Raw genomic sequence first — 22,237 nt, 5'->3', positions numbered from 1 at the left:
TTTGTGGCATGACCTAAAGATACTAGGCATATTACTAATGTTCACAGCGTGTATCTCTGCAGTGAAAAGGACAGGGATTAAGTATATAAGTTCAAATGGAAAAAAACAAAAAAAATGTACAAGGAAAAAAGAACAAATACAATGAAAATTAAAGTAATCACAAACATAATAATTACGTTTTGTAAGAGCACTCTGCATACAAGAACTCTGGAACTGCGTGACACAGTGCATTCTGGGTACCAAAGGCCTTCGTTTTAACATTTAGCAAGAGCTCACTGGAATTAATTTCTATGGATGGCAATATAACACAGTGCCTATTGCGGAAGCACGCGTGTGCAAGAGAGAAGCTGGGAATAGAATAGAATAGAATACTCTTTATTAGTAATTTTGTACATACATACAAATGAAATTTAATCTCTGCATTTAACCCATCCTAACTGTGTAGCTAGGAGCAGTGGGCAGCCGCCATCCAGCACCCGGGGACCAACTCCAGTTGTTTCTTCCTATTGCCTTGCTCAGGGGCACAGACAGGAGTATTAACCCTAACATGCATGTCTTTTTGATGGTGGGAGGAAACCTGAGCACCCGGAGGAAACCCACGCAGACATGGGGAGAAAAGGCAAACTCCACACAGAAAGGACCTGGGAAGGCCTGGGGTTCCAACCCGCGACCTTCTTGCTGAGAGGCAACAGTGCTAACCACTGAGCCACCATGTTGGCCAACCTAACAGTTTGTCTATCTGCAGCCACAAATGTTGAAGAGCCCTTGAGCAAAACACGTAACCCTTAACCTGGTCTAGGCGTGCAGGTAAGCACTCGCTCTCTGATCCTGGATCCTCTTTGAGGGACTCAGGTATCGAATCAAAGTCAACAAGGAAATTATTTTAGTTAAATATTATTATAATGTCATGCAGCGTTCACTGAAATAACAGGATTAATTGTTGTTTTTTGCTTTAGAAAAAGTTTTTTTCTATTTTATGCCAGTAAAACATGAATTAAAGTGAATTTAATTTAAATGATTTGAAGTGACAAGAACCAAATTCAAGATGAACTAAAATGATGAAGTGGTGAACAGAATAAGCGGAAAAAACCATAGCTAAAAGCAGCGGCAACAGACAAAAAAAGGGTGTCTCCATAGGTCATCTGCCCATCCTGCGACTAATCAGCTTTCACTTCCTGTGGTCAAAGGTCATCTGTTTGTCCAATAAACAACCAGAGGGGGGTGAGGTGGGAGAGGAGGGAGAACAGTGTGACTGACTGTTTGGAAAAAGTCAATCATGTTTGAGGCCCAGTTTATTATGCTGTTATTTTTGGTCAGAATAGACCCCCCCCCGTCTCTCTCTCTCTCTCTCTCGCTCTCTCTCTCGCTCTCTCTGTCTCTCTCTCTGTGTCTCCCTTGCTGTCTTTGTTTCTCTTACCCATGCATGCATGCATTTATGCACACACACACACACACACACACACACACACACACACACACACACACACACACAGCTGCTCCGAGGGCTGTGCTGGCCCCCCAACTCCAGGCCGACAGGCTAAAACCAAAAGAAAACAAGGGTCTGTGTCTCCTGTCCTGGCGATCACCTTTCAACATCTCATTTGTAGCGCCATCAGGAATAACAGCTGGAGACTGTGTGTGTGTGTGTGTGTGTGTGTGTGTGTGTGTGTGTGTGTGTGTGTGTGTGTGTGTGTGTGTGTGTGTGTGTGTGTGTGTGTGTGTGTGTGTGTGTGTGCTGAGGTTAAAAGGGGTTGAAAATGGTCTGGCTGAGGGGTAGATGGGGGCGGGGGTGAGGGAGGGAGAGAGTGACAAAGAAAGTGGCAGAGAGAAAAGAGACAGGAGACAGGCATTAAGATGACATGCAGAGAGAGAGACATGGACAGCTTCAGTGAAAGACACTGAAGTGATACTGAGCATGAAATGAAGACAGAAGACAAAAAGACAAATTTAGATCAAAGGTGAGAAAATGTGATAACCGTGAATATGATAAATTAAAACGTGAAATTGATCACTTCTGAGAAACGATAAAATTGTGTGCATGTGTGAATCTACGTGTGTGTGTATGTGTGTGTGTGTGTGTGTGTGTGTGTGTGTGTGTGTGTGTGTGTGTGTGTGTGTGTGTGTGTGTGCATGCACACTATCCCGTGGGGTTCTTAATGTGTTATTGCAGTCTCCTCTAGTGCAGGCATGCGCTCTCTCTGACCCCTTCTCACACACACACACGAACACACACACACACCCTGGTATGATTACACTGATATAATTATAATCAAAAACACACACAAACACACACACACATATATATATATGTATATATACATGCTTATACTTACAAGCAGAGGAGCACACACACACACACACACACACATACATAAACACACACATGCACAAAATCTCCGTCTCCCTCCCTGACCCCTCCTTGCCCCAGTCAGTGCCCTTTGCCCCTCAGTGCTGTAGCGTTGACCAAACATACCCCAGCCCCACGGAGACCACAATATAGCACTGTGGCGCCACAGCCCACACAATACTGCACTATGTAGGGAGACAGAGGAACAGAGATGGAGGGAATGAGAGACAGATGGATAGACACAGAGAAAGACAGAGGGGGGGTGAGTGAAGAACAGAGAGAGAGAGAGAGAGAGAGAGAGAGAGAGAGAGAGAAAGAGAAAGAGAGACTTGATTGAGGGATTTTATTATTAAAAAAGAAAAAAAAGGGAAGCGGGCACACAACCTTCCTTTTTATTATTGTTTTATTTTGACTGTTGTGAGACTCGATGGGGGCAGATGAAGGGATATGCAAGAGGGAAAGTTCCAGTATGGCTGAATCCGAGGATTGGGAGGTGGGGTGGGGGTGCATACCACCACTTGACTACCATGCACACATGCACAAACACCCCCACATGCATGATAGAAACACACACTCATAATATGGAGAAAATCCAATGATAAAACAGCGAATGATATGTGCAGAACATTAATAAGGTTGTTGTGGATGTTAAGGAGAGAGGAGAGAGAGAGAGAGAGAGAGAGAGAGAGAGAGAGAGAGAGAGAGAGAGAGAGAGAGAGAGAGAGAGAGAGAGAGAGATTGTGTCTGTATGAACTTGTATGGAGTCATACACATAATCTGTGTACATGTGTTTGGCTATACCTGATCGACTGTATCCTGCCATATGAGAGGGCTAGGAAGACGAGAGAAAGACAGGTATGAAATAAATTCAAAAAAGCAAGAGTGCGTAACCAGCTCTCTCGTTCTCTCTCTCTGTCTTCCTCTTTCTGTCTGTCTGCCACTGCTGACAGACACGGGGGCTTAAGTACATCCCTGTGAGTATGAGATCACACACTCTTTCTGCATGCACAAGACGGCGTGCATGTGCACATGTCACTCGGTCAGGCTGCGTGTGAATTGTATGTGTGCACCTGTGTATGAAGACACACACTTGCACCACAGCTTTCACACTCCCGCTCTAATTGAAGTGTTTTTTCCAGCCCCCGCCCCGTCCCACCCACCCTTTCTGTTTCTCCGAGGCTTAAGCCAGAGGTGAACTAGCAGAAAATCCTGCTGGCAGGCTTTGTGCGAGTAAAAACATCCGTTTAAGGAGAAAAGTGTCAGGAGTTTAAGGAGAAAAGCTAGTCGGATTCCTCTTCCAGTTTGCAATCGCCTCTAACTGGTCCAAAATACCACATGACTGGTAATGTTTTCTCATCATTTTTAGTTGTTTTCAGGTTGAATGCCTCATTCTCCATGCGAACATCTTGAAATCATCTGCCCAAAATAATTGATTTCAAGGTTGGGATGACTGAGATTCTCACGATATCAACGCTGTGATTTAAGACGAGGCAGGGATTAGAAAAACAGTGAATAATATTCATGTGCAACTATTGTCACAGGTCTTTTACTGAACAAACAACACCAGGCTGCAGTATTAATGCACACATGGATAGGCTGCAGTGTTGACACACACATGCGTAGGTTGCAGTGTTCACGCACACATGCATAGGCTGCCATGTTCATGCACACATGCATAGGCTGCAATGTAAACCCATACATGCATAGGCTGCAGTGTTAATACACACATGCCTAGGTTGCAGTGTTCATGCACACATGCATAGGCTGCAGTGTTAATACTTAATACACACATGCATAGGCTGCAGTGTTAACACACGTGCATAGGCTGCAGTGTTAATACACACGTGCATAGGCTGCAGTGTTAATACACATGCATAGGCTGCAGTGTTAACACACACATGCATAGGCTGCAGTGTGTCTGTGGTCTGATGTCAGGTGAGTTCACATCGTCTCATCACTTACGTCTGGAGACAGACATTTTATCCTTTCAAGGGAGAGCCCAAAACCATTCTTCTCTCTGTATCTCTCTGCACTGCCTCATCTGTTGTCCTCTCTTATCTTCTCTCTCGCACTCAGCTCTTTACCCTCTCCTTTCTCACATTCACACAAATGCACAACACTCACACACATCCATGCCAAACACCATGCTCTTGTATGTGTATTACGTGTACGCATGCAGACACGGGGTCTTTCACTGTGACACGCCGTTAACCCCCATTGTGACGGACCAGACCGCCCATTCCTGCCCTGCCATTAGCAGTGTCAAAGCAAACATTGACTTTATCTAAACTCACACTAATAGCCTTTAACATTAACAGGCCCCATAAACCTGAGGGCTCCACAACAGGGCTTCCCAAAGAGCGACCAGCGACCCTCGGCGAGTCGTTGAGGGAGTCCAAACGGATCCCCAGCAAGACGTAGTTAAATTCCAGCATTGTTTCTTTTGCTATAAATGAGCAGCATAAGATCAGCGAGAGACAGAATAGAAAAGCACGGCTAGACTGATCCTAAGTTTTATTTATAGGTGTTGCCAACACCGCCCTAGTGGCAGCAAGCCTGACATGCATTTATTATGATCTAGACACCCTTTTTTTACAACAAGTCCTTTCACTATCAGGTCACTATCTGCTGTATGTGTAATTGGGAGTCCCTGGTATCCAATATGTCTAGAAAACCCTGTTATAGAAGACCCTGAAAATATACCCATTCCTAAACCAAGGCTCAGGACCCTGTGTGGAAAACCATAATATGATCATGTCAGACTGTCCATAAAGGCGTAAACATCGCAAACTTATTAAATTTGACACTATTATCGTCATATCTAGCTGTTTTGGAAAATGAGCAGCTGGTATGAACAGGCTTCACAGATGTAGGCAGTATGGCCACCTCTGCAGGTCCCAGCAGCAGGACAACATTTGGCCCAGACATTAAGATTTTACAAGAGGATCTAAGGGGACCATTTAAGGCTTTTAAAGCTGCCCTTTGTCTGCTAATCACCATGTAATAAGCACACACACACACACACACACACACACACACACACACACACTTAAACCAGCACTAAATATTTCTCTTTTTATCTGGTATAAATCGCAAACAGAAGGGAAAATTGAATCTGAACACATGCGCACAGGACTACAGGCTCAAAGGTTTCTTGTAATTTGTCTTGAGATGGAAAGTATTTGCTGCTTGACAAGAGCACCAAGAGGTTTTCTGAAATGGTTTTCAAGCTGAGAACATGTAAGAAAACCGGTCTTCAAAAAGTCTTGCGGAGACTTTTTGAAGATTAAGATATGGTTTATCCTGCCCTAGCCTTCGGCTTCGAGATAAGACCAGCTGACGAGGAGGCAGATGCCCACCAAGCACCACATCATAAAACGGTTATCAGCACATCAAATGGTATTTACATTAGGTAGCTGTGACTTAGGAGGTATGTCATGCTCCAACAGCAGGCGTAGGGTGGAGAGGATGTGTGTGTGTGTGTGTGTGTGTGTGTGTGTGTGTGTGTGTGTGTGTGTGTGTGTGTGTGTGTGTGTGTGTGTGTGTGTGTGTGTGTGATTTATCTGCATGCCTGTTTGTGTTCACGCTGACATGATGTTTATACAGTCCGATTCATTTAGTGCAGGCGAGGTGTGTTTACGGTATGTGATCACTCACTCTTCAGGGAATGAGCGATGTCCGCTCTTTATGTCTCATTCTCGCACCCTCTCCATTGAGCCCTCACTCGCTCTCTTTGTGGCTTCTTTGGCGCTTTCTTTGTCTATTACACTTTAAATAAGGAGGCAGGCAGATGTTCACCAACACCAAGTCGTAAAATAGTCATTAGCACACCAATTACTGTTGACTTTAGCAGACAGGTCGATGTGCTTTATTTACCCAAACAGCAGCAGCACGGGTGGGACCAGAAAACGACTGAGACGGATTAACCCACACCTTCCTCCACTTTTACATCAATACTCGTTTTTTTTTAACCCCCCCCCCCCTTTTCTCCCCAATTGTATCTGGCCAATTACCCCACTCTTCTGAGCTTTCCCGGTTGCTGCTCCATCCCCCCTGCCAATCTAGGGAGGGCTGCAGACTACCACATGCTGCTTCTTTTCACCTGACATGGAGGAGTTTCATCAGGGGAACTTAGCACGTGGGAGGATCACGCCATTCCCCCCCAGTTCCTCCTCCCCCCTGAACAGCCGTCCCGGCCAACCAGAGGAGGCGCTAGTGCAGCGACCAGGACACATCCCCACATCCGGCTTCCCACCCGCATACATGTCCAGCTGGGTCTGTAGGGACTCCTGACCAAGCCGGAGGTAACACGGGGATTCGAATGGCGTTCCCCGTGTTGGTAGGCAATGGAATAGACTGCCACGCCACCCAGACGGCCTCCTTTCTTTTGTTTGTTTTTTTTTTTCATAAATCAACAGCATAAAACAAAATGACCCATATAGGCTGTCAGCGGGATCAGGGATGTGAATCCGGTTATGGATGGTCATACTGAGACTGTGACGTACTCACAGAGGCCCATTTTGATGGAGACATCCGGCATGTTGTGTTGTGTCGTTAAAGTTAAAACTCAAAAAATGTTCCTTTAAGTTAACTGAACTTGCCACGGCTTTCTATAGTACTGCTCATTAGCCTTGCTATCTCGCCACTGGGTACTCTATAAATTGTTCCACCCCTCCCATCGTCCTATTAGCTTTGCATCAATGTTTTCCCATGCAGAATCATTAGCCTTCGTATGCTAATAACATTCCTTTCTAATGAGTGTGTGTGTGGCGGGAGGTTATAAAACCATGCGTGTGCGCATGTGTGTGTGTGTGTGTGTGTGTGTGTGTGTGTGTGTGTGTGTGTAGGTGTGTAGGAGCACATGTGTGTGTGTGTGTTGGAGTGCATGTGTATGTAAGTGTGTGTGTGTGTGTAGGAGTGCGTGTGTGTGAGTGAGTGAGTGCGTGTGTATGTGAGTGTGTGTGTGTGTGTAGGAGTGCATGTGTGTGTTTATGTAGGTGTGTAGGAATGTATGTGTATGTGTGTGTATGTGTGTAGGTGTGTAGGAGTGCGTGTGTATGTGTAGGTGTGTAGGAGTGTGTGTGCATGAGTGTGTAGTTGTGTAGGAGTGTGTGTGTCTGTGTGTGTGTGTGTGTGTGTGTGTTAACATCTATTTACTCAGATTTATGGGCAGTGTCTACTTGTTTGCATTCAGGGCATCTGCCAACGTGCTTGTTTCCACTTGGAACAATAAAGAGGCTTGACACTCTCTTTCTGTGTTTCTCTTTTTTCCTCCCTGTCTAACTCCCACTTCATGTCTGCTCCATCACTGTTCTGCTGCCTCGCCTATTCTTGTTCACACTCTCCCTGCCTGCCTGCCTGCCTGCCTGCCTGCCTGCCTGCCTGCCTGCCTGCCTGCCTGCCTGCCTGCCTGCCTGCCTGCCTGCCTGTCTGTCTGTCTGTCTGTCTGTCTCTCTCCTGCTGTCTGCATCACTGTTTAATTGACCGACAGGGTGGTCTGAGCTGGAATCATAAACATTCATTTTGAGGAACTTGGAGACTTTTCATTGTTTGGGGAGGGAAATGAAAATAAATAGAATAAATAAATAACGTGCACCAGGAAATCACAAATACAGACCTGGGATGTACCTCTTGCTTTTGTTTGCTAAGGCGTATCTGCCTGAGTGGACACTACAAGGAAGTGACAGAACTTGTAAGATAGGAGAGAAGCGGAGCAGTGTCTCCAGCATAACACACACACACAAAAAAAAATCAAGGGAATGCACAGGGCAATATTCCTAGTATACAATTTTTTTCTTCTCCTTTCGGCTGCTCTCGTTCGGGGTCACCTAGTATCCATTTATTTTCCTGTTGGTTTTATTAGCGTTTAGTATTCATCCTGTGCAGTTTGCATATTGTGAGGTAGAGCTCCTCTAGCTCCCATCATGTCTCCTGTGTCCTACGTGAGCAGTCCACCAAGTCCGATTGCTGGTATGTGAAAATTACTTGGTTAATAATAAACAGATCCTGATTCTAATTCAAACACATACACGTGTTAGTACATCCTGTCCTGAACCCCCCCCCCCCCCACACACACACACACAATATGTTCCTGCTAGCTAAGCTTCATACAATTTGACCTCTTAATAATGGTCATAGTACATTTTACATCATGGGCACACATACATGGGTCTATGTGCACACACACACACACACACAAACACACACACACACACACACACACACACACACACACACATACATACATCATGTACATTTACACTGACAATAATAATAATAACAATAATAATAATAACAATAATAATATACAAACAAAAACAAACAAGCAGCGCTGTATCACACAGCATAAAATCAAAACAAAGCAGGGTAGACTAAAAAGTTAACACAACAGATAAGTATAAAATCCTCATCTGCACAAAACTCAGTGAAGTGTGGATCAGACTGAATATGCCAGTGTGAAAAGGTGCGTTTTGAGATGGGATCTGAAGGTTGAACGAGAGTCAGTGTTGCGAATGTCTTGTGGGAGAGCGTTCCATAGGCGGGGGGCAGAACAACTGAAGGCTCTAGACCCCATGGTAGTCAAGCGGGCCGATAGTGTAGTGAGTTGGAGAGCAGAAGAGGATCTGAGAGTGCGGGAGGGCGTGTGGGTATGAAGGAGTTCGGAAAGATACGAGGGAGCTAGGTTATTAAGGGCCTTAAAGGTGAGAAGCAGGATCTTGAAGTCAATACAGTATTTAACAGGGAGCCAAAGGAGTTGCTGAAGAACAGGAGTGATATGATCTGTGGAAGGAGTTCTGGTAATGATACAGGCAGCTGAATTCTGGACCAGTTGAAGTTTATGAAGACACTTGAGAGGAAGGCCAAAGAGGATGGAATTGCATGCAGCAATCAGGCAAATAGCTGGATAAAATAAGATATATTAGGCTACGCCTTGTAAAAGACATGGGTATCTAACATATTTGGGATTGACCTTGACTGCAGTACTGGCTGTTGTTGATAAACTCTGCACGTCCAAATCCATTGGTAGTTTAGAAAGCATTGGCCTACTACCATGCTTTGACCCCAATAATAAAGCTCACAGTTTAGCCAGCCTACTAACAGGGGAGAATGCTAATCTCTCAGCTGCTCAGTCTCATGTTTAACCACACACACACACACAACACACACACACACGTGTTGGCCCAGACGCTGGTCTTTGCAGTGAGGTTGTGTAAGTCTGTTGAGTGCAGTTCATGTGCCTCTCTGGCAGCTGCCACAATAAGGGCCTAAATATCTCTCTCTCTCTCTCTCTCTCTCTCTCTCTCTCTCTCTCTCTCTCTCTCTCTCTCTCTCTCTCTCTCTCTTAGGGGTCACCTCTCTCCCTGTCGACCTCTTTCTCTTTATTTTTGGCTCCTTCTAGCTCATTCACTGCACCACTCTTGAATATTTTTTAGTATTTCTATGTCAATTTTTAAAAAAATCTATTTATCTCTCCTTTCCCTCCCTCTGTACCCTCCCTCCATCCCTCCTGCTCCTGTCCGATGCTCCGTGTTCAAAGTGGAAAATACCGGTCATCTGATGCTAGGCATTCCCCTCTGTGCCAAGGACATGCCGGGAGCACTAACCTTTTCTAACCAGAGACATTCATTGCAAGAATTTGGTCATTGGCTGTCTTCAGGGGCAGCCATGTTGACTCCAGAAACCTGCTCCATAGCCACATAGTATTACCCCGTGCAAGATGCTCCTTAGTGTGGTGGCATCTGACCAGGGCGGACATCGTTAAATATGAGTGTGACTTATTAATACAGTTTGGGCCAAAGATGCCAACTTATGATATGTTTGTGTGTGGTCATCTGAATGGACAGACACAAAAGTGCATATAGTTTGGACTTTCCCATACTCTCCCCACAAAAAAAGCTTTACTGTCATGAAAATAAAATTGGGATTTTTTTTGTATATATCGACAACCCTTTCAAGCACCAAAACTCTAGAGCAACTTGTCCGGTGTGATTAAGTTTTAATTAAAAATTAAGTTTCCTTTGTTAATCCCCGCGACGCTGAGAGCAGGATCAGCGGTTTGGATAATGGATGGATGGATGGATGGGTTATTAATCCCCTTGGGGAAATTCATTTACTGCAAATTAACCCATCCTAACTGTGATCTGTGCAGCTAGGGGCAGTGGGCTGCTGCCTTCATGCTGCGCCCGGGGATCAACTCCAGTTCTTTTCCCATTGCCTTGGTCAGGGGCACAGACAGGAGTATTAACCCTAACATGCATGTTTCTTTTGATGGTGGGGGAAACCACAGCACCCGGAGAAAACCCACCGCAGACATGGGGTGAACATACAAATTCCACACAGAGGACGACCTGGGATGACCCCAAAGGTTGGACAACCCTGGGGCTCGAACCCAGGACCTTCTTGCTGTGAGGTGACAGTGCTAACCACTGGGCCACCGTGCCTACCTATGAAAAAATGTGACATAGTTTTAAACGTTACTGATACAGTATACACAAGTTGAAAATCGACAGTTTGATGTATATCAACGTTTTAGGTACATGCTGGAGGTGTGTGTAGCCTCCGCTCACGTATTTGGTAAAGTCCCACAGGTAATATCCCGTCATGAGTTTGGTTTATTCTATTCTATGGCTGACGACACAACCAATTTCGTTCCAGTTCTCCAAAGACATAGTTTTGATTTGGTTCTGCATATTTATCTTATTTTATTTTATTTAGTTTTTTTTTTGAAGCAAAGGTAGGTCAAGCCCCTGAGCACCCACAATCTGCCACCTTTGGTTAGGGCAACGGCTTGTCTGTGGTGTAGCTGGATCGAGCATATCGAGGTTAAGATGCTGAAAAGGGTTAACGATCAACAGCCTGGGTGTGGAAAGCTATACTGTTGATGAAGCACACTTTATTTCAGAATCAGAATCATGTTTATTGGCCATGTAGGTTTGCACTACATGGGATTTGTCTCTGGTTTCGAGGCTCTCTGTGTACTTAACACAGAATAACAACACTACAGCACAACAATCTTCAGATATATACACAAGGATTGATTATATACAGGCAAAATAAGAGGCGATAAAGTGTCATTTATATGTACATATGTACACATGTACATGTAAAGTGATATGTACATGTACTTGAAATTTATTTGCAGAGGGGTCACCTTGACTAGCTCGGTTCAAAAAGTTCATGTTTGTCATTGCATCCCGTGATGCTTTGCTGTTTATTGTTGGCTGTTTCTACAGTCGCCCCAGAGACTGGTCTGCCGTATACATGTGCTGATCTCTGCGAATGACTTGGGATCATCAAATTACTAACGGAAGAGTTCCTTCTTTTAACCCTCGGAGAATAACAACAGGATGCAACCTGCTAAAAAAAAAGAGGCCCATTTCACTTTTCTACTCTACTCTTCATGTTCTGCTTTTTTGTTTTATTACTTCGACTCCAATTACTTTAAGTCTTCTTCCTCTTTTCTGGGCAGTTAGCTATCAAAGTGAGACCCTTGGGGGCCAAGCATCTGGAAATGTGGAGTAGTGGGCTACTTTGGCCCATCCCGCCTTGCATCGAAATATTCACACTTGTTTGCAGAAAATGCGTTGGAAACAAGTGGAATTAGAAAAGAATGCCACTTTATTTTGTCATTGTACAGTTGTTTGTTTAAGATGAAATGTGTCCTCTGCATTTAACCCATGCTACTGTATAGGAGCAGTGGGCTGCTGCAGCACCCGGGGGCCAACTCCCCTTCTTCTTTCCATTGCCTTGCTCAGGGGCACAGACAGGAGTATTAACCCTAACATGCATGTCTTTCTGATGGTGGGAGGAAACCGGAGCACCCGGAGGAAACCTACACAGACACAGGGAGAACATGCAACCTCCACGCAGAAAGGACCTGGGACAGCCTGGGGTTCGAACCCAGGACCTTCTTGCTGTGAGGCAACAGTGCTAACCACTGGGCCACCGTGCCGCTAATTAGCAAACCCAATCGGCAGACTTATTCATTTGTTTTGAGAAAAACAAGACTGACCAAGGAGACAGCAACCATTTGATGTTTACCACACCGTACTAATTCAGTCAGCTCGATCACAGGAATGCTAATCATGGGGACAAAACATGACATCACCTCCCCTACAGCCTTCTTAAATCGATGAAGTAAGCCCTGGATATCTTCTCATCTTCATTGCCACCTTACAGAAACTAAAGGAAGAGTTTTCTCCCCCTGCCCTACTGTGGTGCTAAAATGAAGGGAGGAGCGATATATGGCTACACAAGACGAGCCCATTATGAGAAAGTCATCAAGGCTTGGTCTGCGGTTGTGTCGCCCATGAGCCGTAACACTCATTCAGGGCTGCGATCACAAACCTCAAGAGCAACCTTAGTATCTGGAGGGTGTCTTAGTTCTTTCTACCCTTTCTCCGTCCTCCTTTCTTTCTCTCTTTTCTTCCTGTCACCCTCCCCTGCCCCCTTTCTTCCCCTCTATCTTTAATATTCGACAACCCCCCTCAACCATTTTCTTCCTCTGTGTCTCTCAACCCCCGTCCTCATCCCTACCCCTCATTACCTTTGTCCTCTCCTATCAGCTCCCTTCTTCTCCTCTCCTTCCCCCCTTTTACTTATGTCATCCTAATTTCCTTTCCTATCCCATTTCGTCCATACCCGTCTTTTGTCCTGCTCTCTTTCCATCCCCGTCTTGCTTTTGTACTCCGTGTCTGTCTCGCTCACTCTCTCTTCCAGATGCACACCTTTCTTTTTTGTCTATTTTTTACAATCACAAAGTCTCTTTTTTACTTTCCATCTAATTCACCCCTCATCTCTCTCTCTCTCTCTCTCTCTCTCTCTCTCTCTCTCTCTCTCTCTCTCTCTCTCTCTCTCTCTCTCTCTCACATCCCCCTTCTCTTTATCTTTCTCGGTCACTGCTGGCGGCCCTGGTTTCATTCACAGACTTGAGGCGGTGAGGGGGGAGAAAACACTGCGGCATTGCACAGCAAACATCTCTAATAGGCTAATCTAATCTCATCTCATTGCGGTCTATGGCTCCCGTGTTTACTTTCAGCCCCGTGTCTGTGTGCTGGCTGGGCCTGGTGGCGCTGAATGCGCCTTTGTTCCCACTGAACCCTCATCGTCCGCTCCAATCTCTCCGATGGGCGCCACGTCCACCACCGTCTGCCCATCACGTACCGGAGCCCCGGAGGAGCCATGTAATCCTCATGCATGTACCCAGCGATGTTGTTATTGGTTTTGTTCTCGTTTATTATCCTTCAGGGATCGTTTATTGTTTGTTTTCTCTCTTTCTTTCTTGTATTTTTTTGGTCTGTTTAGGGTACTAGACCCTCATCGGCGCTTTGTTGTACTCCAACGGGCGCCACATTGCACCACCGTCTGCCCATTGTGCTTTAAGCCCAGGCAGTGATATATCATTTGTGTGTGTGTGAGTGTGTGTGTGCATGTGTGTGTGTGTGTGTGTGTGTGTGTGTGCAAGCGTGCGTGCACATTGTTTTACATATTTGTCTTCTATTTCCAGTTTTCTCTATTTTTCGGTCTTTTTAGGGCCCAGCGAAGCAGAGTAAAGTAGAGAGACAGCCCTTCAACAAGCAACCCCATATAGATAGGCAAGAGTAACTGAAGGATAACAAAAAAAGCCCCTTTGGCAGTCAGTTTCCCAAGGCAGAGCAATTTCAAAATATTTTAAAAGTGAAAATCAAACACTGAGTGATAAAAGTGTCAGTCTCTGGGTGGGGGTTTTCTGTGTAAAGCAGAGCCACTCCATCATGGGAGGGGAGGAATCCAGAGCCCTGCCTCTTGAGCTGCATATAGCGGTACTCGCTGTATTATTGTAACTGCTGTTCTTGGTGATGCCGTAGTCGTTGTATCTAGAAATCAGGATCAACAGCTACATGCCCTGCGCCGCAACCCTAGTTAAAATGGTTGGTAGGTTGTTGTTGTCACTGTTGTTGTAACGGTGTTGTGTAGTGTGGCGTTAACTCACCCCTGGCAGCGGTGGACATCAGGACCATCTGCAGCAGCAGCAGCACGCCGGTCCAGAGAAGCTCCATTCTGGTGCAATAACCACAAAGACCACCGCTTCTGTGTCTTCAACCTGGGACACCAGCGTTACCACAACGTTGAGTTATCAGAAAAAAAAAGGCCAACTTAAGACAAAATCAACTCACAAAGCCCATCTATTTGCTGTAAGATGGGTCTAACAAGCTTTGGTTAATGTTTTCTTTCTGTCCCTACACTGATTTGTTTTGCAATACGACTTGTCAGCTAAATTAGACATTAACTCACACACAGGATCAAATATAACCAGGTCAACTGTTTCGGCTACCCGCCGTAGAGGCTCGCGTATCCCAAAAAAAATTCACCGCCCACTACTTTAATGACTCCACCAACCAAATGGGTTTTTAAAAATAGAGCACGACATCCAGATGATCGTTGCTGCCAAAGCAGCTGGTGTGTAGTGAGAGTAATAGGCGACAGCCAAAAGTTACCGGCATTTAGTTGGCGGCTATTGGTAATTTCCCATCTGTGATGTAACTGGCCCTTATGCAATTTCACATAGAAAGCTTGCTTGGATTCTGGAGGGGAGGGGCTGAGGCAGGGTACGAGGGAGGGGCAGTGGGCAGATATGTCATTACTGTTATCAATTGGACATCTCCTGGTACAGACAGTCCAGTGCATTAGGGCCCACAAGACCCCATCAGACAGCTCAAACTACTCCGTCTTGCTTTCCGTCGGAGATAAACAGGAATACATCGAGTTCATATGTGTATATATATATATATATATATATATATATATGTATATATGTATATACACACACACATACACAAACACACACATACACACGCACACACACAGCCTTTCGACATCGACGTAAGATGAAACGTTTAAAGATATCTCACAAAGATTATCCCTTAATGTGCAGCTATTAGTTAAATGTATTATATGTTTAACTCGCAAACGACATTACCTCTACACAGCGATGTGTCTTGTATTGTGGCAATGATTCCTGTTGGAGGCAAGAGCTCCGCAAACTTTTCAAACCTGAAGGAGCACGAATGAAGCAAATATTTCTTTGACTCTATTGTATTCTATTCTATTCTATTCTATTCTATTGTTAATAGACATGCTGCATATCCGGACTTTATGCACTCCTGTGTGCATATTTGTACCTCTAATTCTGCTAATTTCTACTGCTAATTTCTAATTCTGATCTTTTTTTTCTCTTCCATTTCCGAAACCCTATCTATATCCACAAAACAGACATGTTTCCAATAAGCCAACCTATATTAAAACTGGGCAAGAAGCTCATCACTGGCAATTGGCATCGCACCTTACACGTGTGTTTAAATACTATTACACAGGAGCAGAGATTGACAGGGAAACGATCGGTTTCCTTCACAGAGATATTTTTCTTTTCCACCTGTTCATATGTTTCTCCTTACACCACACTGGTGTTTCAATCCCCCCCGCCACACAATCCATCCTCTGGACTATAGAAGATATCTTATTTCACTATTTCACACACAGCATCCATGGTCAGATCTGGTGTGCTGGTTCATCACTTGTGCCTTGTGTGTTTCATAGCCAAACTGTGACAAAATGCCTTGATTATGTGTACAAAATTAGCATTAATTGCCCCCACAGCTATGAAGAAGTAAACGCTCATTGAGTTATCATAAGTGATCTGTTCACATGCAATCATATTGCATAAGAGAATAATCAGCCATGTCATGTACCTCTGAGAATTCACTGTTTCCTTGAGCATGCCGTTCAATTAGGTTGTATACATTGCATTAAAATAGTGCGGTTAACAAACGGAGAAGCCATCGCTTTAAGGGAACTAGTGAGTGTGACAGACTTACTTTGTAACTTGCAGCAGTGATGAAATATCTTCACTCTGTTATCCGCTGGTGGACTGTGGGCAGACCATGCTTTTATCACCAGCACTCTCTTCACCTCTCCATTAAACGGGATTTCATTCCATTTCATTCGATCAAATTAAGCGAGAAAGACGCACGGCTGTCATTCGGGCTTCACTACAAGCCGAGGAGGTCTGCTGAGATGGCAAACGGAGAAAGAGGATATCCGAATGAGAAGGTGTGGGAATACTAACTTGTTAATGCTGGAACTACGGTCAAACACGTGAGCGCTCAGAATGTGGCAGTAGTAGTTTTGAATGACAGTCCGCGCATAGATCGCTCTGAAGGGAGGGAGGCAAGTGAACGGCGCTGTTGACAGAGAGACAGAGAGAGAGAGAGAGAGAGAGAGAGAGAGAGAGAGAGAGAGAGAGAGAGAGAGAGAGAGAGAGAGAGAGAGTCCTTGTTTCCGCCTGTTGAATAAAAGAATCGGAGCACTATCCTAAATGAAAACTTGAACGGGCTGCCTGCTCACTGGAGCAGCACATATCTCGATATTGCCTGCAGCGACTCGCCGTCCGGGATTGGGCCCGCTGGCGACACAGCGAGCAGCGGAGCGGCGGTCCGGCCCAGCGCGGAACTTTGAGCCAATCAGAGAGCAGGACGGCACGGGACAGATTTGGGGAGGGGGGATATCGCTCTAACTGTCCAGAATTAAAAAATGAATAAATAAAAAGCATCTTGGACAGTTGTGTTGGGTCATCTACATGCTATTCGATTCTCTTCTTATTTCTGTAGCTTTAAACATAATAATAGGGACTACCGCAATTTACACCATCTCTCAGCTGAGGTGCTGCTGTTATTAGTTATAAACTGTGCACAGATCTTGTGATGGCCCCCATTATTTATTTATTCATTTAATTGTTGAATGAACAACAGTATGGATATGTGTTTGCAAGGACATGAAAGGCGATGGCTGTTTATCTGAAGCTGGAAAACCATGTCTGTAGGCAACAAGGTGCAATAGAAGAAAGGCTATGGTTTGGCTTTGAGATTCGGCCTTATTTGATCCTTTGAGGTCGAGGCGCAGTCAGCGTGTTAGACAATGTAATTGTGAAAATCTCTTTGTTCCTTCGGATGACAAATAGAACAGTTAACGCATCCTCATCATTATCATCAACTTTGCTTTTATCGTGACTGTAATTTGACAAGCATTATAATTATTAGCATTGTTACTTCAGCCATCATCATCAAAATTAGTATTATGCGTTATTAAAGGTCATTACCGTCATTATCACTGCCATTATTATTATCATTATTATCATGTCATCATCATCATCATCGTCGTCATCATCGTCATCATCAACAACAACAACAACAACAACAACAACGTCTTGTTTCTGGCCTCTCCTATTCTATTCTATTCTATTCTATTCTAAAGCATCCTGCTCACCGGCTCACGGTAGGCTGTTCTGCTCGTTGCAACATTATAGGGCAGCACCCTCAGCTGGCCATCAGACGCTACTACAACAACGGAGCGACAACAACGTTGGGTTTCTGATGGTGGTCAGAAATGTTGATACTCAGCCTCACATAGGGGCTACTTGTTCAACCCAAACCTCCAGACAGATCAGAAGTTTGGGACATTGCTGCAGGCCAGCAGGCATAAGTCCCACACCAAATGACATCTTATACATAAACACACGATTAGATGAACATCAGCCGACGCAAATAAATCGGTTGCACATAAGAATTAAGCAAATAAATGGGAATTAAGCAGAAAACAATCTCTCCATGTCTGTCATCATGCCTACGAAGATCGCCATCCAAGAAACACAGTCTCCTGTACTCTGTAGTTGGACATTATAGAGAAACACTGCGACCTTCTGGTCATGTGACGACAGTATGAGTGATGGAGAGCGCTTGAGAGGGCGGGGGGGGAGAGAAACTGCCCACCACCGAGTTAAATAGTGCTGCCGAGTTGTATAAGGACTGGACAAGTTATTGTGGGCAAAAATCACCCTTTTCGTTTCATCAGACTGGTCCCACGTTTATACTTGAAAACAAGGACAGACTCTCATGTGAATGAAGTCATTCCAAAGCTATGTGCCACTCTTCTCTTTCGGGTATTCTGTCAGGTTTCCAACTTGTTTTCAGTGGAGCAGCTCTTGCACGTATCTCCAAATGATATTAGTGACCGGACAATATGCCTTACTGTTGTTAAACCCAATGATAATGAACAAAAACAAATTAAACATTGTATTAAGTTAATATTGTATAGTAAAAAAATTACTTTGTAATGAAAATTAGACAATACATATGTCGTCTCTCATGCCACATGGGGGTCTTTCACCCCAGCTGGAGCATTAGAATACGATGCAAGAGATAGGCTGGTTTAAGAGACTAGGTAATATATTGGAACAGGAACGTTCTTGTTTCCTTGGGTCCTTCCTTCCCCTCAGATCAGGGTGCAGGTCAGCAAAAACAAACACAAACAACTTAAAAAACTGACAAACATTCAATAGATTGGATTCTTGGTTACATTCTGGGCTGGGCTCCTCAAGCTTAAATTATCAACCATGAGACCATCATGCTGCCACAATTGCCAATTCATTTTTATGGTGTCAATGTCTTCGCACAATTTGGCCAACGCAGCGTTAAACTTTTCTCAGTAAATTAAATATGTAATTTCTGACAAACAAAAATTTTTTTTACTGACGTCAACATAACATCATTTTGTCCAGTCACTGTTCCAGCATGACCGCCAATTTGCACAAGATGGTACTGTTCAAATTCTTGTGTACGAGTCCTGGCATGGCTCACGAGGTAGAGCACGTCATCTAGTAATCGAACGGCCACTGGTTCAATCCCCAGGTCCTCCAGGGAGTGTGTCGAAGTGTTCTTGACAACTGCATAGGCAGAAATCACAGTGGGCATGGAGAAAATCAGGTGGGCCTAGCCCGTCCAAGGCCAATCATACTTAATAGGTTCTGAAATGCATATGTTAAACGAAATAGGCCATTACAACTATACTTGCCTGAATGCACCACAGTTTAATCATACAAGGCTTATACATCCATCTATTATCCCGCTCGAACTTTTTTGATGATTTAACTGAACTGCTGTCTATAATCTGTATTGAACTTGACAGTGTAGCTATTGCTGATGATTTAAATATCCTTGCTGACAATCCCCAGGGCAGCAGAACTAAAGAACTGTGTTGTGTTCTTGGTAACTATGGACTGACTCAGCATGTGACGGAGCCCACACACAAAGGACACACTCTGGACTTAATTATCTCCAAGGGCCTGAACATTTCTAAGGTTGTGGTGACTGATGTCACTCTCTCCGATCATTCCTGTGTTTTCTTTGAGAGTACTATCTCCATGCACACAAATGTTCAAACGGAGGTAATCACAAAATGGCACATCACTGAAAGCACCAGTGAAATATCTATTCGGGCTTTCTCTTCCATACCCGTCCTCTCTCGGGTCTCAGTTGGTGAGCTTGTAGATAATTTTAATCTTAAAATTACAGATGTTATTGATGCCATTGCACCCGCTAAGGTGAAGGTGGTCTCTGGCAAGGAAAGACCTCCATGGAGATGTGCCAGTTTTGTGCCACTTTGGTCAGAATAGAAAAAAGAGTGTCATAAAGCTGAATGCAGGTGGTGAAAAACAAATCTTACTGTTCTTTATGACGTCTCTAAAGAGAGACAGCACATTTATAATTTGGAGCTGAGAAATGCAAGGCGGTCCTACTTCTCTGACATCATTGTCAAAAACAATTATAATGTACATGCCTTGTTTGCTACTGATGACAGGCTAACAACCCCCCGTGGCAGTAGCCTCTGAATTTCTATCCTGCAATAAATTTGCCTCCTCCTTCAATAACAAAATTCAGAAAATTAGACAGGAAGTCAGTGCCTCTGCACTAGGTACAGGGCATGTGTTGTCCCCGTGTCCGCCTAAAGTCAATTCAAATAGCATGACACACAATTTGATCCCATCAACCATAAAACTATGGAGGACATGTCTCAGCAGGATTTGGAAAAACTTGTCCATGCATTTATTTTGTGTTGACTCGACTATTGTAACGGTGTCTTTACAGGTCTTTCTAAAAAATCGATCAAACAGCTGCAGCTGATTCAGAACGCTGCTGCTCGAGTCCTTACTAAGACCAAAAAGTGGATCACATCACTCCAATTCTGAGGTTACTACACTCGCTTCCTGTCTGTCAAAGAATTGATTTTAAAACTCTGCTCTTGGTTTAATGGTTTAGGGCCAAAATACATTTCTGCTCTACTGCTACACTATGAACCATCCAGACTGCTCAGATCATCTGGGACAGGTCTGCTTTCTGTCCCCAGAGTCAAAACTAAACATGGAGAGGCAGATTTCAGTTTTTATGCACCACATATCTGGAACAAACTCCCGGAGAACTGCAGGTCTGCTGCAACTCTCAGTTCTTTCGTATCGAGGCTGAAGACTTTCCTGTTTTCCACTGCCTTTTATTAAATAAAATTTGAAGCTTTTGATTTTCATCTTACACTGCACTGTAACATTAACTCATCCTTCTTGTTTTTAAATGTCTTTTTATTGCCTTGTGTTGCTTTTCTTAATGCCATTTATATTTTATGTAAAGCACTTTGAATTGCCTTGATGCTGAAATGTACCATACAAATAAATTTGCCTTGCCTTGCCTTACATAGACAACAGGGGCCATGGCCAAAATTTTCTTTTGGGGCCCTTCTGCCTTTGCCTGGAGCCAAGAACTATTAAAAAAAAAAATAATAATAATAATAATAATAATAATTATTATTATTATATATATATATACTATATAACGATATAAAACTATTATTTGTGTTATGAGGAAACCATTACAACCCTTTAACTACTACCACAATGTGGCAAAAACATTTGTGCAATCTATAAAGTGGGAATAATCCTTGCATGACATTAATACACAAAACACACATTTGTAGTAAACATACCTCCATTCAATAGATGTTCATCAAGAATTATTCCCTCAGACCTTAATTCAGAGGTCTCAGCAACATCCTCAAGACACAGTTATTCTAAACTGTCAACAAAAAATGAGGGTGATACAACTCTTGACGACAGGCATGTTTGCAGAAAAACGATACAACCCAGCCAACACTCAACAGCAGTCACACAATTCAGAATAAAATGACAACAAAGATCACTCCACCTAGAAAAATTAATACTGTTGAGGTGTGAATGAGTATTCAACAACATGAAAGAAACAACATTCTATTATACACAGATGTTATCTGTAATTCATCCAATATGATGATTTACCAATTGCCTTGAGTGCACAAACAGAATATTTTCCAGTGCATAGAAAGCAGGTTTCCAATGTCCTTTCAGTGGAACTGCCAGAATGACTGAAGGGATTTAATTATGCTTAATGGGCTCCCAATTACCCATGACAATATCCTGTAAATAGCCAAATAGAATATATGAGAAACATGTGGCCAAATGTAACAAACAATAAAAACAGATCCCAGTTTGATACTAGATTAGCTACAATGCTGTCACTCAGCAAGTGGCAGAACAGGAGCTACACAAAAAGTTGCATCACTGCGAATGTCTGATGATAAACATCAGATATCTATAGTGACAAAATTAAATCCAAAACAGAATTTATATCTTCTATGGGCAAAAATAAAACTGGGCAAAAGATAAGACAAAGAAAATAAAATGGTTCAAAACGTGACAAATGATACACACCTGAATCCCGACTTCTGCTACACAAATGCGCTAGACTAATTAAGCTAGCTACCCTGACTGACCTCATACATGCTAGTAGCCACGTAAATTGTTCAAGGTTTGCTGTCTGTCAGCCACAGCTTAACTGCTTCTGAACAGAATTGGCTAATATACACCTGTGAATTACTAAAGAACATCTGTATCAATTCCTTCACTTGCAATGAATGAGTCCATGACACATATCTGAATCCCGACTTCTGTTTTCTGTCTCTATTTTCTTCATTTTTCTTTTGGAAGCGCCGAAGGAA

General features: G+C 43.7%; 1 protein-coding gene across 1 annotated transcript in view; it reads right to left on the bottom strand.

The window, feature by feature from the left end:
• fgfrl1a (fibroblast growth factor receptor like 1a) overlaps positions 1 to 14,385 on the bottom strand; it is a 99,088-nt gene extending 84,703 nt beyond the window's left edge. The window contains exon 1 of the mRNA XM_056277562.1: positions 14,319 to 14,385. Coding sequence (XP_056133537.1) covers positions 14,319 to 14,385 — 67 coding nt within the window. The remainder of the gene's footprint in view (positions 1 to 14,318) is intronic.
• Positions 14,386 to 22,237: the final 7,852 nt, after the last annotated feature.

Source organism: Lampris incognitus, chromosome 1, assembly GCF_029633865.1.
Source record: "Lampris incognitus isolate fLamInc1 chromosome 1, fLamInc1.hap2, whole genome shotgun sequence".
In the NCBI taxonomy this organism is placed as follows: Eukaryota; Metazoa; Chordata; class Actinopteri; order Lampriformes; family Lampridae; genus Lampris; species Lampris incognitus.
This window is presented reverse-complemented; position numbering and strand designations above follow the sequence as displayed.